Source organism: Xenopus tropicalis, chromosome 5 (assembly GCF_000004195.4).
Source record: "Xenopus tropicalis strain Nigerian chromosome 5, UCB_Xtro_10.0, whole genome shotgun sequence".
Classification (NCBI taxonomy): Eukaryota; Metazoa; Chordata; class Amphibia; order Anura; family Pipidae; genus Xenopus; species Xenopus tropicalis.
In genome coordinates this window covers 89,861,570-89,878,206 of record NC_030681.2, presented here as the reverse complement: position 1 = coordinate 89,878,206, position 16,637 = coordinate 89,861,570, and the positions used below count along the sequence as shown (strand labels likewise).

The 16,637-nt window shown below is 43.5% G+C and overlaps 1 protein-coding gene across 1 annotated transcript in view; it reads right to left on the bottom strand.

Annotated features, from left to right (window-relative positions):
* The window catches only part of phip (pleckstrin homology domain interacting protein), a 101,214-nt gene that overhangs the window by 42,448 nt on the left and 42,129 nt on the right, over positions 1 to 16,637 (bottom strand). The window contains exons 18-20 of the mRNA XM_002936206.5: positions 11,461 to 11,598; positions 8,545 to 8,728; positions 2,388 to 2,508 (exon numbers count right to left, since the gene is read on the bottom strand). Of these exons, the coding sequence (XP_002936252.2) occupies positions 2,388 to 2,508; positions 8,545 to 8,728; positions 11,461 to 11,598 (443 nt within the window). The remainder of the gene's footprint in view (positions 1 to 2,387; positions 2,509 to 8,544; positions 8,729 to 11,460; positions 11,599 to 16,637) is intronic.

Sequence of the window (16,637 nt, the reverse complement as noted above, 5' to 3'; positions counted from 1 at the left end):
CATTTTAAACAAAATGTAAGAGAAACAGGGCAGATGGGAGTTAGAAAAAATACTAAACATTCAAAATAAAACATAATATATAATTGACCTATTAAAGAATCTAACCAATTATTTTACTATGTCAGCCACATAGTTTACCCCAAAAAACTACATTATACTACTATATTCTCATTACTTTAAAATACTTCTATTTTTGGTGTTACTGTTCCTTCAAGTCTGTGGCTGTGACTTTTTACCCTGTGTAAGCTTTAAGGGCTCTGGCACACGAGGGAGATAAGTCATCCGCGACAAATCTCCCTTGTTGCAGGCGACTAATCTTCCCGATATGATACCCCACCGGCGATAATTGAAATCGCCGAAGTTGCCTCTCTATGTCATACCGGGGAGATTAGTCGCCCGCAACAAGGGAGATTTGTCACGGATGACTAATCTCCCTCGAGTGCCAAAGCCCTTAAAGTTTACACAGGGTAAAAAGTCACAGCCACAGACTTGAAGGAACAGTAACACCAAAAATAGAAGTATTTTAAAGTAATGAGAATATAGTAGTATAATGTAGTTTTTTGGGGTATACTACGTGGCTGACATAGTAAAATAATTGTTAAGATTCTTTAATAGGTCAATTATATATTATGATTTCCGCAAATCATGCAAATACGCCGCTGTGTATGCCATCCCACCGGCGATTTACATTTTCGCCGGTGGGATGTCATATCGGGGAGATTAATCGCCCACAAAAAGGGAGATTTGTCACGGGCGACTAATCTCCCTCGTGGGCCAGAGTCCTGAAAGGTAGCAGTAATAAGTAATTTAATTGGTGCATAGATTGTTCACAACTTAGATAAAGATGAAGCAAGACTGACCATCATTAAAGACCTCAGAAAAAATATTTACAGCAGTTTCTTCCGGTTACAGTGAAAGCTGCATTATTTCTTGCCATGAGATCTCTGAGGGAGAACACAGCCCATCACTAAATGGTGGATCAAGGAAAGGATGTAAAAGGGCAATATTTACTGATATATATTCCAGTTTGGCGAGATTCTTTAATCTCTTAATTTAATTTTTTTTTTAAGGTCACTTAACAGAATATAAATTATCTGTTGGTTAAGTATTCATACTGGGGGTATAGTTTTTGTTTAATAAGGATTCTTGCACTGATCTTTGGCTTTTTCCTGACATTTGCCACATGCCCACTCTGGTTTAACTGTGTACGCTTGTGGAAAATAAAAACATTACTTAAACTTAAAGGGGTTGTCCACCTTTGAGTTAACTTTTACTATGGTTTACTACTGGTTTTATTGCTCCTGAGGAAGCGTGCCATTTAGCACACGAAACGCGTTGAGAGTTTTCCTTTTGCCATGCTGTTTTCTCCAAATTGTGAGTAGTCTGCACTGTGCAGCTTTTGTTCTAAAATAAACGTAATCACACTATTTCTTGTTCTCTTTTTCTGGTACATCCTATTGAGGATTCTGGCTAGACCTACAATCAAACTGCAAAGTTTTTTATTATGGCCTGTATCCAGTGATATCTGGTGAGCATATATTACGTCTGCACAAGTGGGTGTTGATTCACTGTGCACACATCACATCACTGTTACTTTCGCTTTTACAATCTGCACTATATGTGTTTTTTGTTTGTATTTTCCATGCGCTTCCAACATTGCATCCGTACATAATTTTGAGACCCAATCAAAGGGGTTGTCTAAGAGGGAGCTGCATATTCGAACACCTTAACTGCACTGAAGACTTTGTACAAGACATTCCACCAAGAGTGCTGAGTTTTGGTATATGTTCTATATACCACTTATGATGTAGAGAGTAGATTGGTCTTCATTTTTTAATATTTGTAGTTTTTTAATTATTTCAGTTTTTGTTTGGCAGTTCTTCAGCTTGGAGTTTTAGCAGCTATTTGGTTGCTAGGATCCAAATGGTTAAAATGAAAGACTGATATATAAATAGGAGAAGACCTGAATAGAAAAACAGAAGTAATATAATTTAACGAAAACAATTAAACTGTAGCTTCACAGAGCATTTGTTTTTTGGCTAGGGGGTCAGTGACCCCCATTTGAAAGCTGCAAAGAGTTAGAAGAAGGTGGCAAACTATGAAAAACAAATAATGAAGAAAAGTTGCTTAGAGTACTAAAAGTATTCCCCTTTAAAGGGGATGTAAAGGCAAAGATAATATTGCACTTAATGCTTCTCCAACTAAAAAGTATATTTGCAATATACTTTGGTTAAAAAACTGTACCGTTTCTTTCCCTCTGGAATCAGCTTACAGAAATCCTTTGATGGCAACAGCTGGCCAGCGCCGTTTAAGTTTAAAACCAAAATGGATTCTGAAATATTGGTGTAATTATGTGGTGGCAGTATTTGACAAATTAAGTTGGTTACCTTGGAATATGAAACTTTGCTTTCTCTCACAGCATGATTTGTAATGGTTTTCTTTTTGTCTTCTGCTTTGTACATACGAATCTCCTCTTCTCCTTTTGCAGTTCTCCATTCTTCCTGTTTACTGGGAAACCAAATAAATGTTCATGCTCTGTTTCTTTTGTTTCACAAGGACACAGGCTCGAGCATCAGGCCAGAACAAAAACACTAACTTTATGTTCAGATTTAAATGTATGTAAGCATTAGTTTGACTCCACCTGGCATTTTGTAACCTCAAGCACCTTAACTGCCAACAAAAACAGATTTTCAGATAACTCCACAGTTTTCCCAATAATAGGTTTATTTTAGTAATAAGCGAATAAGGAATTTCTGAGGAAAAGCAAATAATACCTAGTCCCAACACATACATGAAACATCTTTGGGGGCGAGAGGTTGAGAGGGATTGCGATGGCTGCTTACACACCAATATTATAACTAAAAAAAAATATATATTTGTTGGTTCAAGAATGAAATTTTAAATGGCTATGTGCTATGTTAACATTGCAATTTAGAAATAAAAAGTATATCATAAAAATCATGATAGTAAAAAACAAAACAAAAAAATCACAACACCCACCAAAACAACGCCCATTGCCATGTACTTACAGGTATCTGTGGCCTAAAAAAGGGATTTTGTAAAACTTACCGTAAAATCCTTTTCTCTCTGAAGTCTGTGGGACACAGGGCCTCCCTCCCTGGAAGTGAACTTCTGAGTTTCCTGATTACATTGTTGTACATAATTAGTTCAGTTGAGTTTTCACTGTTACCTTTCGTTGCTATACAAAACTGAGCCTCAGGCAGCTAGGCAGAGGGGTATAGCACAGGAGGGAGGAGTTTTTCCTTACAGTGTCCTGCCTCCTAGTGGTGGAAGCTATACCCCATGGTCCCTGTGTCCCACAGACTTCAGAGAGAAAAGGATTTTACGGTAAGTTTTACAAAATCCCTTTTTCTCTGTTTTGTCTGTGGGACACAGGGACCATGGGGACATACCAAAGCTGTCCACTTTAGAAGTAGGGAGGGAGGAAGCGAGGCTTAGATATGATCGACTACAGCCTGCAGAACCCTCCTTCCAAATTGTGCGCTCTCTCGCTGAGTTCAGATACCCGTCTTGCTGAAGCGACGACCATGAGAAAGATAGTCTTCCATGTAAGCCATAATAGAGGAATGGTGGCCATTGGTTCGAATGGTGCCTCTTGTAATGCGCGTAGGACTAGGTTAAGGTCCCAGGCTGGGATCGGCGCCCTGTATGGGGGTACTAAGTGTGCAACCCCTTGGAGGAAAGTGCGCACGTCGCTGAGTTCTGCTATTCTTGTCTGAAAGAGCACCGAGAGTGCGGAGACTTGAGACTTAAGTGAGGCAAGTGAAAGGCCTTTAGTTAGACCGGCTTGAAGAAATTCAAGTATATAGGGGAGAACTGATCCCAAGGGAGGTGTGCCTGATCGCACCACTCCTTATAGCGCTTCCAGACCCTATTGTAGTTTTGTGCGGAAACCGGTTTCCGTGCTGCAATCATGGTGTGTATGACTCCTGGGGAGAATCCCTTACGGCGAAGGACTATGGACTCAGTAGCCATGCCGTTAAATGTAGTACTCCCGGATTGGGATGGAATATGGGTCCCTGAGAGAAAAGATCCTGCGACAGTGGCAGGGGCCAAGGATCTGCCCTGCTGAGGTTGACAAGTTCCGAGAACCAAGCCCTTCTGGGCAAGTGTGGGGCTATGAGGATCACTTTGCAGTGTTCCCTCTTGATCTTTTTGATGACCCTGGGTAGTAGCGGAAGAGGGGGAAACACATAGGAGAGAGGGAAGTCCCAAGGTGTTGTTATGGCATCTGCTGCCATGGCCAGTGGGTCCCTGTAGCGTGCCATAAAGGCTTCGACCTTGCGGTTGTGCCTGGACGCCATGAGGTCCACGTGTGCGTGTCCCCACATTTGTGTGATGGTCTGAAAGACTGATTGCTTTAGGGACCATTCTCCCGGGTCGAGTGGCTGGCGACTGAGATAGTCGGCCTGCCAGTTTTCCAGTCCTGGGATGTATACTGCTGATAACGTGACGTTGTGGGCTTCGGCCGAGGACAGAATGAGGCTCACTTCCCTGAGTGCTGCGCGGCTTCTGGTGCCTCCCTGATGGTTTATGTATGCTACCGTGGTGGCATTGTCGGACTGTATTCGGATTGCCAGTCCGGTGAGCTGAGTCTACCAGTGAAGGAGTGCCCGGCGAGCCGCCCGAAGCTCTAGTATGTTTATCGGTAGCTGTGTCTCCCGGGGGGACCAGAGTCCCTGAGCTGTTTGGGCTTGGAAGACTGCCCCCCATCCTTGAAGGCTGGCGTCTGTGGTAAGTACTAGCCAGTGGGGGTCCCTCAGGGACTTGCCCATGGAAAGGTGCTCCTGGTGAAGCCACCAGCGAAGTGATGACTTGGTTCTGGGGCGCAAGACAATTGGTTGTGTCAGTGACTTGCGTGTCCACTGATCCAGAATATTCCACTGGAGCTCTCTGAGGTGGAACTGTGAGAATGGGACTGCCTCTATGGAGGCGACCATTGACCCTAGGGTCCTCATGGCAAACCTGACTGACGGTAGAGGTGTGGTCAGGAGATGTCTCACCAGCGATTGGATCTTGGCGATCTTGTCCGGGGGGAGGAACACTCGTTGGCTTCTCGTATCGAAGGTTAGTCCAAAGAATGTGATCCTCTGACTAGGAGTAAGGGTGGACTTGGAATAGTTTATGGTCCAGCCGAGGCCGGAGAGAGACCGGAGCACAGTGTCTCGGCTGAGCTGTGCCGCTGCATATGAGGGAGCCTTGATAAGGATGTCGCCCAGATAAGGTGTTACGGATAGGGCCTGTTTTCATAAGCCCGCTGTGACCACCGCCATCACCTTGGTGAAAATACGGGGGGCTGTGGTCAGGCCAAAAGGAAGCGCCTGGAATTGGTAATGGTGCCCCTTGAAGGCAAACCTCAAGAATTTCTGATGCGGTGGGAAGATGGGAATGTGTAAGTAGGCGTCTTTGATATCTATCGCTGTCATGAATTCCTGAGGGTTCATGGCCGCTATGACTGACCGTAGTGATTCCATCCTGAACCGAGTGAAGCGAATGAAGGTATTGAGTTGCTTCAGGTCCAACACTGGACGAAAGGACGCGTCTTTTTTGGGGACAATAAAGAGATTGGAGTAAAATCCCCGGAACTTTTCTCCGGGAGGGACCGGCGCGATGACCTGTTCGGAGAGCATGTGCTCCACGAGGGCGAGAAAAGCGTTTTGTTTGAGTTTCTCTTGTGGAATTCGAGACATGAAGAATCGAGGCGGAGGAAAGGTCTCGAACTCTAGGTGATAGCCTGAGGACACGATTTCGTGTATCCAAGGATCCGGTGTGAGTTGGAACCAGGCCTCTCTAAAGGAACGCAGTCGCCCGCCCACTGGATAGGGGGGTTTTGGCTGCAGAATGTAGTTATGTGGATGTGGGTTTGTCGGATGGCTTGGATTGGGTGCGCCGGTTTTGCCAATTGGATTTGGGGCGATTCTGATAGCGGTATTTGGGGCCTGAGTTTTGCGGAGAGAAATCTCTGCTGGAAGTGGAGGCCTTTGATGTCTTGGAGGAGCGAAAAAAGCGGCCCCGGCGAAAGGACGTGCGTGCCTGAGGTTGGGGAAGAAGTGTGCTTTTTCCGCCCGTGGCCTGACTGATGATTTTATCTAGTTCAGGGCCAAAGAGAAGTTTTCCCTTGAAGGGAAGGGTAGTGAGCGACTTTTTTGAGGAAAGGTCCGCCGACCAAAGTTTAAGCCAGAGAGTACGGCGTGCTGCCACTGAAAGGGCCGACGCACGGCTGATTACCTGTGTCGCATCCAGGGAAGCCTCACAAATATAGTCGTTGGCTTCCTTGATTTGCGAGGCAATATTGGGGAGATCTTGCCTATGCATGCCAGAGTTTATCCCTTCTATGAGGGAAGAGGACCATGATTGGGTGGCCCTACTAACCCAGGCCGATGCTAAAACTGGCCGTAAGGCTTCTCCAGATGCCGCGAAAATGGCTCTGAGGAAACCCTCCATTTTCTTGTCCATTGAGTCCTTAAAGGACGAGGCATCAGGGACTGGTAGAGCCATGTGCTTTGATATGCGAGATACTGGAGCATCGACAGAGGGTGGAGAAGACCACTTGTTGAGCATATCCTGTGAAAAGGGGTACAGCCGTTGAAAACGGCAGTTGGCCTGAAACTTCTTTTCCGGATGTTCCCATTCGGATTGTATAAGGGAATCTAATTGTTGATGAGAGGGAAAGACCAGAGCAGATTTTTTGCCTTTTGAAAAGGGAGCTTGAGGAATCGGAGGAAGATTCCTGTTCCTTAACATCAAGGCAACGAAACACAGCAGAAATGAGATTATCAAGGGCCTCAGAGGATGATTTGTTAAGGTTATCCCCTCCCTCTGCCTGGTCGGAGGAGATCTCCCCTTCACTAAGGGATTGCTCTTCCCAGGTATGAGAGACTGATGGTGACTCTCCATCGCTATCCTCCTCTACTAGGAGGGGAGCAGGTCTTTTAGTGTTTTTTGTGCGGGAGTCCCCTGAACCCTGGTCTAGTTTATCTAGCAATTTGTCTAGGCATGCCGCCAATTTGGGTATGCCAGTAGATAAGTGCAGAGCCCATGCAGGAGGATCCTGATTGGGCACAGGTGACTGAGTGAGGGTATCAGGGATAGCCATAGGAGGGACATCCCCCTCTTGTGCGTTTACAGTAGTGGCAGTGGTTTCCTGTGCCTGGGTAGGTAACTCAGCAGGCTGACTAGTGCAAGAGGAACACAAAGGATCTTTGCGGCCTGATGGTAGGCGTTTACGGCATTTAGCGCAGGCTAAATATTTGACCTTGGACTGGGTAGCCCTAGAAAATGGACCTTCTGAATTGCCCTCAGACATGTTGTATAAGCAAACAATATGAGTGTAAGATAGCTCACAGTATGCACAATATGTAGTAAATAACTCCCCAAACACTTCCCTATCCCATGCAGCAACTGCTGCAATTACCAGCTCCTGCTTCCCAGAGGATTTCGCTTTGCTGTGGCAAGGGTCCCTGTGAGAACCGCTTCTCCCCGTATACGTTTCTGGCCTTGGGAGCCTGTAAAAATGGCGATCCTGGGTCTGTGCGCAGCTCCGTGTGAGGAGGAGGGTGCGCGCCGTTTCTAACTATGTGCGCCACTTGGCGCGAAGCAGTAGGCGGAAGCGGAAGTGGGAGGAAAGCGGAAGTGCGGAGGTGAAGGACCCGCCCCCTGTGTATGCGCACCTTGGCGCGGATGGGCCCGGAGTGAGCGCTATGCTAACGGTGAGCTGGAGGGGAGGCAGGGCTGATAGGGAGTGAGGAGTATTAGGTGTAACTCACCCTTGGAAGCGCTGGTAGGTCTGCTATATCCAAGCAGGCAGCGCGTGTGTGCAGGACAGTCACCTATTCCTTAAGAAGGTAAGGTACACAACTGTGTGGCTTGCTCCAAGAGACTTACTAGCCCCTGCAATGCAAATCCCACGTAGGGGGAAGCCACAAAGGAGTCACTTTCAGTAAGTGCTCTGGGTCGACCCCTGGTGCCAGTATAACACTGGCCGAAGTAGTTATGTGACATCTATTGTGAGAGATGATCCTGTCTCCTTGAGGACACTGAAAAAACTGAGCCTCAGGCAGCTAGGCAGTGGGGTATAGCACAGGAGGGAGGAGTTTTTCCTTACAGTGTCCTGCCTCCTAGTGGTGGAAGCTATACCCCATGGTCCCTGTGTCCCACAGACAAAACAGAAAAAATATGTTGTACTACCTTCTCCTCCTCAAACTGTAACTTGGTATAACTACACTCCAAACATGCAGTCAGGCTGACTTCTGAAAAAATTGACCGAAGTGTGAGTGAATGTGATGGGACCTTAGAGTGTCAGCTAAAATAAATATGGAAACAGGTTCTAATAAAGCCTAAACCCCAGTGTACAGTGATTGGTTGAGTTGCATAATATGTTGTTGAAATTTCAGTCCAAAGTAGGCCTCTTGGGCAGTACAAGGGACAAGTGATATTAGACAAAGTACTAAAAGTATGAACTGAAACTACGGACATTGAGGTTTTATCCATAATAAATTTGATGGGCATGGCAGATGGATTTACCTTAATACTCCAGTAGAGAGCTCAGGAACAACCACTCTTCTACTCCAAGCAACAAGATCTCTTTCAGTTGCAATTTCACTTCTTGGAGCATTGCTATGCATCTGTCTAACACCCTCAATTTGTCCACTGCGTCTTAATCCAATGTTTGGTGGTGAATGGACTTCTGAAGAAGAGCTTACAGAGGCTGTACAAGAAAGAAAAAAAAATGTAATATATATATATATATATATATATATATATATTATAAAGTTTGAACTTTTTTTTTTTCCCCTCATGTGCTGACATTCTCTATTTCACTGTCTATGCCCTATGCTTTATTTCCTTATTGCCTCAACTGGCATCAAGTCACTATAGCCTCAACTGGCATTAGCCCCTATTGCCTTAACTGGTACTAATTCCAGATTGCCTTCGCTGATCTAAGTCAGGCTAACTCTGGGATCATAGGGAGTACCATATAATTTTTATTCTATTATTTTTCTTAATTTTGAAATATCCACACATTTGTTCCACATGTATGTGACCGTGTCTATTGGTTGTGCACTTGTGGTCATTTTTTTCTAATGAAACTTCATATTGGGGCGTGTAAATCGGCCAGCTTGTAGGTGCTCTAGGCGCTATTATGTAGTACTATTCATCCTAGCAGGGTCAGCATTCTTGTGCAGCTGGTGAGCGTAAAATGGTTCATGGCGTGGTTTACAATTGCACCTCTGTTAACAGACCGCTACGTCTTAACCCTGCACCCGCGTCTGCTACAGCATAAAGTTTGCTGCCTTTCCATTTTGATTAACAATTGGGCTTACTGCAAATGGTGTGAGTTATTGTTTCATCCTGCAAGTGGCGTGATTTATAGTTACACATCGCAAGTGGTGTGAGTTATAGTAACACCTTGCCCTACTGGTTGACTTTACTTGTGAGGTAGTATCACCTCTAGTCACGCAGACTTCTACGTATTGGTGCAGGGCACTTGAACCTGCCACTGCCTGCCAGCTGACCCGCTGTCAAGTACTTCAATCTTGCTTGACACTCGATGTGCCTATGTGTCTAATGGATGCAATGTCCTAGATGTACCCACCATACCCGCACGCCAGCTAAGTAGCGCTTGTCCTGTGTAATTTCATGACTTGGTGCTTCCATGATTGGGCACTGCTCGTGCAAGTGATGCAATTCGCTCCAAATGATGATTGAGAGACCACACTGTTACACTGTTTCAGACACGCATGACTCTGTCCTTCATGAGTTAATGTGGGCGATTCAATACTATTCTCCCTGATTTGCCTTGAGTCCTGCTGTTGTTTCTCTGTTTGTCCGATATATCGTGTGAAACTTATTCCCTATACTTTAATGTTTAGATACTTTTTGCAACATTCTTTCACTTGATACATGTGTCAAAACCTAATAACCACTTACACTTAACTGCAACACTTAACACTATAGTTTCACCTATTTTCACTCCATTTTACTATATTTCTTTGCCCCTTTTTGCTTCTTTTCTCCATGCTGTTTTGTGGGAGGGTACTTAATTTGTGTGTTGGTGTTAAGTCTCTTGGTTTGGCCCTGAAGAAGAGTACTGTTTGTACTCAAAATGGAGTTATTTCAATAAACTTTTTTTCCCTGAGTGTGCGTTACTCTTTCTCTCTCTCATATTATATTATTTATTATATATAATTATATATTTATTATATATAATTATATATTTATTATATATAATTATATATTATATATAATTATATATTTATTATATATATATATATATATATATATATATATATATATATATATATATATATATATATTTCGAAATTTGGATCTCCATACCTTAAGTCTACTAAAAAAAATCAATAAAACATTAATTAAACCCAATAGGATTGTTGTTCATCCAATAACGATTATTTATATCTTAGTTGGGATTAATTACAAGGTACTGTTTTATTACTACAGAGAAAAAGGAAATCAGTTTTAAAATTCTGAATTATTTGATTAAAATGGAGTCTATGAGAGACAGGCTTTCCGTAATTCGGAGCTTTCTGGATAACGGGTTTCTGGATAAGGGATCCCATGTATGTATGTATGTATGTATGTATGTATGTATGTATGTATGTATGTATGTATGTATATATATATATATATATATACTGTGTATATAACCATAAATAGGTAGGATGTGGGTAAATAATTTTTGGGTTTTAAACCATACATTTCTTCTGCTTCTTACTAAAATTGGTTACAATATTAGACAAACTATACACACTTCACAAATATGAACTTCAACATCAGTCTCCTTGAAACTACTCTTACAACAATGACACTCAGGGTGACTGCAATTTCGAACTCCACTGGCAGGTGACAATATAATCAACTATGTTCATGTATATATGTTATGTTCAATAAGTACAACAACAAATGCAGAGAAGTGCACCTTTATGTAAAGAAAAAAATAACTTATTTTTTATTATAATTGAGAAATGTGTATTGGGTTGCTTATAAGAGCATTTGTAATTATAAATGCCACCTGCATTGTTTTCCCTTACTAGTATGAAAGCTTTTTGTTTTCCCTTACTAGTATGAAAGCTTTACTATATTTAAATTTTAGTCTTCCCTAAATCTCAAAAATTCACAGGCAGGCTGACTTCAACATTGCTTATAAACCTCCTACAGTTCAACCTGCAGTGGACAAGGAATCCAAAAAGAAGAGTGCACACATGGCCGAGTGCACATGGCCTGATATCCCCCAAAAAAATGGTAACACGTCAACATTTACCAAGAAAAAACTTTTGAAATAAGGCACTCCAAAGGTTTGTGTATCCTTGTTGCATCTTACCACTAGAAACAATACATTTTGTTTTAAAATTTCCAACTAGGCAGAACACTGTCCCTTTGATGTATAAATCCAGAAAAAAACAACAACTTTATTCTTACCTCTGCCCATGCGGCTGCTGGAACCACCAGATGTGTCTGCATTCATTCTCTGGTCTTGCTCTAGTTGAAGCCTTTGAATCAAGCTATCCAAAGGACTCACTTCATTGTCTGATTGCTGGCTGAGTACCTGGTTCATTCCTGCATAAAACATGAAAAAACATAAGAAAGTCTTAAAATTAAATTACATTTTTAAATTTTTTAAATTTAATTAAAAAGTAAAGCAAATTGAAGTATATCGGATACCAATTTTTTTTTTTTTTTTTTACCAATTATTACTGAATACAATTACACATAACTAAGTCAAGCTTAAAGAACAAGGTAAGGCTACTACTCTATTCTACAGTATATCATAGAGGTCCCTTGTGTGTATCTGACAGGCAATTTTGTCTTTTTTTTTTTTTTTTTACTACTTCTGTCTCCTGTATTGCCCCGTGACAGGTTTCACTATTCCCCTGCGTTGCGCCCGCCATATTAGTTTCAATGATGTAATAAACATGGCGGCCATCGAATTAAATGCGCATGTATCTGGCATTCAGGCAGGGCTTTGTAGGGGTGCGTGCTCCTACTCAAGAAGTAGAAGCCGTGCACCCAAAGATTAGTTATACGCATGTGCCACCCGTTCCTCCATCATTCTGCGCACAATCAAAAGCCTTGGTCTTGCTGAGATAGAGATGAATCACAGGAATTTTTAATAATTAAGTTAACGGTTTTGCCCAATATGCAGGGATTGTATTGAAAAAGAGCTTAATTTAGAAGGGAATGGAAAGGACAGACAGCATCACTATAGGTATGACTTTTAACAGAGGTTAACTCTTTCATACCCTTTTCTTGTCCTTTAATTACTGAATTCACTCTTCATTTACTTGACTGCCTTTACTGTATTTAATGTCTTTAATTAAAACAAAACAAAAAAAAAAAACAAACATTAGGATCACAAAGGGTGTATTTTATGTAAAACATGCATAGGGAGTCCACCAATCACTAAAGGGATACTTTCACCGATGGCGCTATTAACATAAATTGAAACTGCCTTTGTACTAGTAGAGTTAGGCAATTTCCATCAGGGTTATGACACACAAGGTCTGCCTGCAGTCAGCGACAGCTAAAAGAGGGAATTTTGTACTCTCACCGTAAAATCCTTCTCTCTTCACCTACATAGGGGGACACAGGCACCATGGGGATGAAGATCCTGCAGCAGGAGAACCGACACTAAGCAGTTAAGTGACTCCTCCTGCTCTGGGCTTCATCCCCTGCCTACTTCCTGTTTTTCTCAGTTTTCGTACAGAAGAGACGTCTCACCCCGGAAACAACAGCAACAACAGCCATGTGAAAAGAACTTATCAGAGAAACAACATTTACCGATAACTTAAACTAAAATCGAATAATCAACCATCACTTAAATCACCATCAGGTAATGTAGGTGAAGAGAAAATGATTTAACAGCGAGTACAAAAATCCCTCTTCCTCTTGACTAGATTGGGGGACATAGGCACTATGTTCCAAAGTTTGGAAAACTGTGGACAAAAGACCCGACCGCAGCTTACAGATCTGCTAAGCAGATGGCAGACTGCTCGTTAAGTACGTAAGTATGAGCAGAATGAGTCTGTACCCCAAAAGTTGGTACCCTACATTTAATTGCATAGGTCCTTAGGATATTGGATCTAATCCATTTGGCAATTACTGCCTTGGAGGCTTTGTGGCCCTTCTTGGGCCCGTCAGAACAACAGTATCACAATTCGGATACTGCATGTTAAGTGTGTGGACTACATCCAGATTGTGGTGTGCTGCTGGTTGGTCTTGGGTTCCTCCGCAAAAAAGATTTTTAAAGGGCTAGTCCTGTTTGTAGACAACGCTGCGGAATATGTTGGCGCTTTATAAATAAATGTTAATAATAATAATAATAATAACAGAGTGCCAGTGCTTTTGTCGCTATTTGGTCTTGAGTTCCAGATAAATGGAGAGAACCACTATATCTTGATTCAAATGGAATTCGGAATTCGGAGACTACCCTAGGAAGAATTCCAGGACTGGTCACAGTACCACCCTATCACCATGAATGAGGGCTTGCACTACAAGCCGTCAGTTCCTAAATCCGTCAGGCGGAGGCAATTGCCAGGAGGACCACCACCTTTTGAATCAAGTTGCAAAGGGATGGGAGTCCAGAGGCAGAACAGGATCATTCTGTAGCATGGACAGGATCAGCCCTGCAGAAGATATCTGGCAACTTTAGGGAGTAATTGTCCTTGTGCAGACCTTTTTGTAGGAGACAGAAAAGACTGCTTTCCTCGAAACACCCGAGGATCTGTGTTGTTGTGTTTACACCAGGCAATAAGGGCTTTCAATACCCAGTGGTAATCCTCGTTGATAGCGTTGTTTGCTTTCCACCTAGTTGGTATGACAGAAAGTGGAATACCTGATTTGGTCAAGATGAGGGCCTCCAGAGCCACAATGTTAAAGCCCTCTGAGGTGAATTCAGATGGACCAAAATGGTGCCACCAGGATGGTGTTGAGTCTATTCCTCTTTATCCATTTGATGACTTGTGGAAGCAGGATGAGGCAAGGACATGTGGCCATGGAGCTACAAGAGTGTCTACCTCTACCGCAAGAGGATCCCTGGTTCCTGTTTTAAACCTGGGTAGCTGCTTGTTGTATTTGGACACCCTGAGATCCACTTCAGGTATTTCCCATTGTTTTACAATCATGTGAAAGACCTCTGGATGGAAGCTCAATTTTACAGGATCGAGGGTCTTGCAACGGAGGAGTCAAATATCCAGTTGTCCACACCTGGAATGTGTACCACCAAAATCTCGAGTACTGTTTCCCCACTGCCCACTCAAATATCTTCTGTGCTTCTGTTAGCATTGCTGGACTTCTTGTGCCCTACTGATGATTCACATACATGGCCGTGTCACAATGCTGGATTGTTTCCTGACAAGATGGCCTCTCGGGAGTTCTGTGCAGTTGAGAGCGAGAGAAAGATGACTCTGAATTCCAAGATGTTGAAGGGAGAGACTGTTCTGACCTGCTTCACTGACCCTGGACTGCGTGGCAGCCAAGGACTCCCCCTAACCTCAGATACTCACATCTGTGGTTATTCCAGTCCATTGTTTGTGGATGGCCTTCCTGGAGAGGTATCTCCTGGGTTGGAGTCACCAATTAGAGATACCCTGAGTTGGGCAGGGATTGGAATAATTCTGTCCAGGTCGTGACAGTTCTGTCTCTGATAACAGCAGATGAACTGCCACAGAGGTCTAGTGTGTAGTTGTGCATACGGAACAGCCGAGAACTACGCAACCATTGTTGTGCACACTGGCACGAGTAGGTGGACTGGGCCCTCTCTCTTGGATGTGGGGATTTGACTCTGAAGAGTTGATACCTTGGCCTGCAAGGGAAAAACCTTCCACTCCAAGGGATCCAGGATTAGACCCAAGTATTCTTTCTGGTGGGTTGGTGAGAAGGCAGATAAGAGATAATTGATTATCCAGCCCATTTCTGTCAGGATCTGCAGTACCTTGGACAGGCGAATAGCGGCAAAGCTCCATGAGGGGGAGGGGCCTTGACCAGAAGGCCGTCCAGGTAGGGTATGACCTGAATGTTCCTGTAGTTGAAGACCTGACAGTTTAGTGGCTATAACCTTGGTAAATATGTGGGGTGCCAAGGACAGATCAAAAGGGAGCGCCGCAAACTGCTAATGCTCCCCTGCTACACAGAAGCGCAGGAATGCTGGTGGTTGCAAAGGAATGGAATATGGAATTAGGCACCTTTGATATCGAGTACTGCCAAGAAATTCCCAACATCTAGGGACACAGTGAAAGAATTCCATCTTGAGGTGGTGGTTCTGGACAAAACAACAGAGAGTCTTCAGATGCAATAGTGGGCAAACAATGAAGGGACTGGAATAAAACCCTTTTCCCCTTTACAGAGGGGGCACCAGTTGAATCACCCCCAAAGAGCCGAACTCAAAAATTACCCTTATGACCGCTGACCTCTTGGGTTCCCTCAGACGGGAGGAAGGAGTAGAAACTCTATTAGATGTCTGTGGATTTGAGCTGCAGGACGCTGTTTGGAGGTGCACTTGGATCACCATGCCATCTGTGGATTCTTATTCTGTGTCCTAGTTCTAGAGAAAGGAGAGAAAATGGCCTACATCTGAATGAGGGTACTTTTGACACCTGTAGTTTGAGTGATAATCTAACTCAACTCAGAGTAATTGTTTTCCCAAGAAGCAAGAAGGAGGACTTGACTGATATCTTGGAAGTTAGGTCTTTAAACACAGGAAACGCCGTGCAGCAACCTATTTGGCAGATGCACTGGCAATTAGCTTAGCAGAGTCTAGAGCTGCATCAACATATATGCGACTGCACTGGCCATTTTGTGAGAGAGGGAGGTTGGTAGCAGAATCATCAGACCCAATGAGTTGGGTGAATTTTTTACCCAGTTCCAAATAGCTGGGGTATCCTGTAAAAGACCCTCTACTTCCCTTTGAGTGTCTGGGCCTGCATTGGATTCCACCTCCGAAAAACTTACTCTTCTTTCCCAGAGAATTCCTCCATGTTGTTCGGAAATCAGGAGAGGAGGAAGGGGGGAGCTGAAAGAGCAGCTAGATGTTCTAGGACTATCTGGAGTCTCCAGTGTCTGGCTATTTCTGTAGGACTGCCAGAGAAGGAGATAAGCATGCACCAGTCTGAGAACAGGTGTGCTGCCATAGCAGACGCTGAGCCAGATGACAGACCCATAGCCAAGTGGATAGTAGCAGGTGATTGGCTTTACAGGATGCCACACACACAAACGGTCAGTGGTAAGTTTAGAGGTTTTTTGAGTAAGGCATCCTAACAGAGTGATTCCTTTATAATACCTATGCCTTAAATCTTATGGGATCCTCTCTGAGGCTAACAGAATTAGACAGGAGGGGGTGAAAGTTGGGAAGCACTGAATAGTATCGGGTAGATGTGATGTGCTGTGGGACAGAGTGAAAGAATATCCACATAATGTACCACATATACCTTTAAAAGGTCAGAGGAGTATTAGGATATATCTTTTATTAAGTGGAGGAACTGACTGGGGAGGCAGATGACCCTGGATTGAAAATCTGTTACAGGAGTCTTTAAGATAGCCCAGTTAGATTGGAGAATGAAGTCACACTTGATTCAAGATGGCCACAGTGAAATGTCACGTGA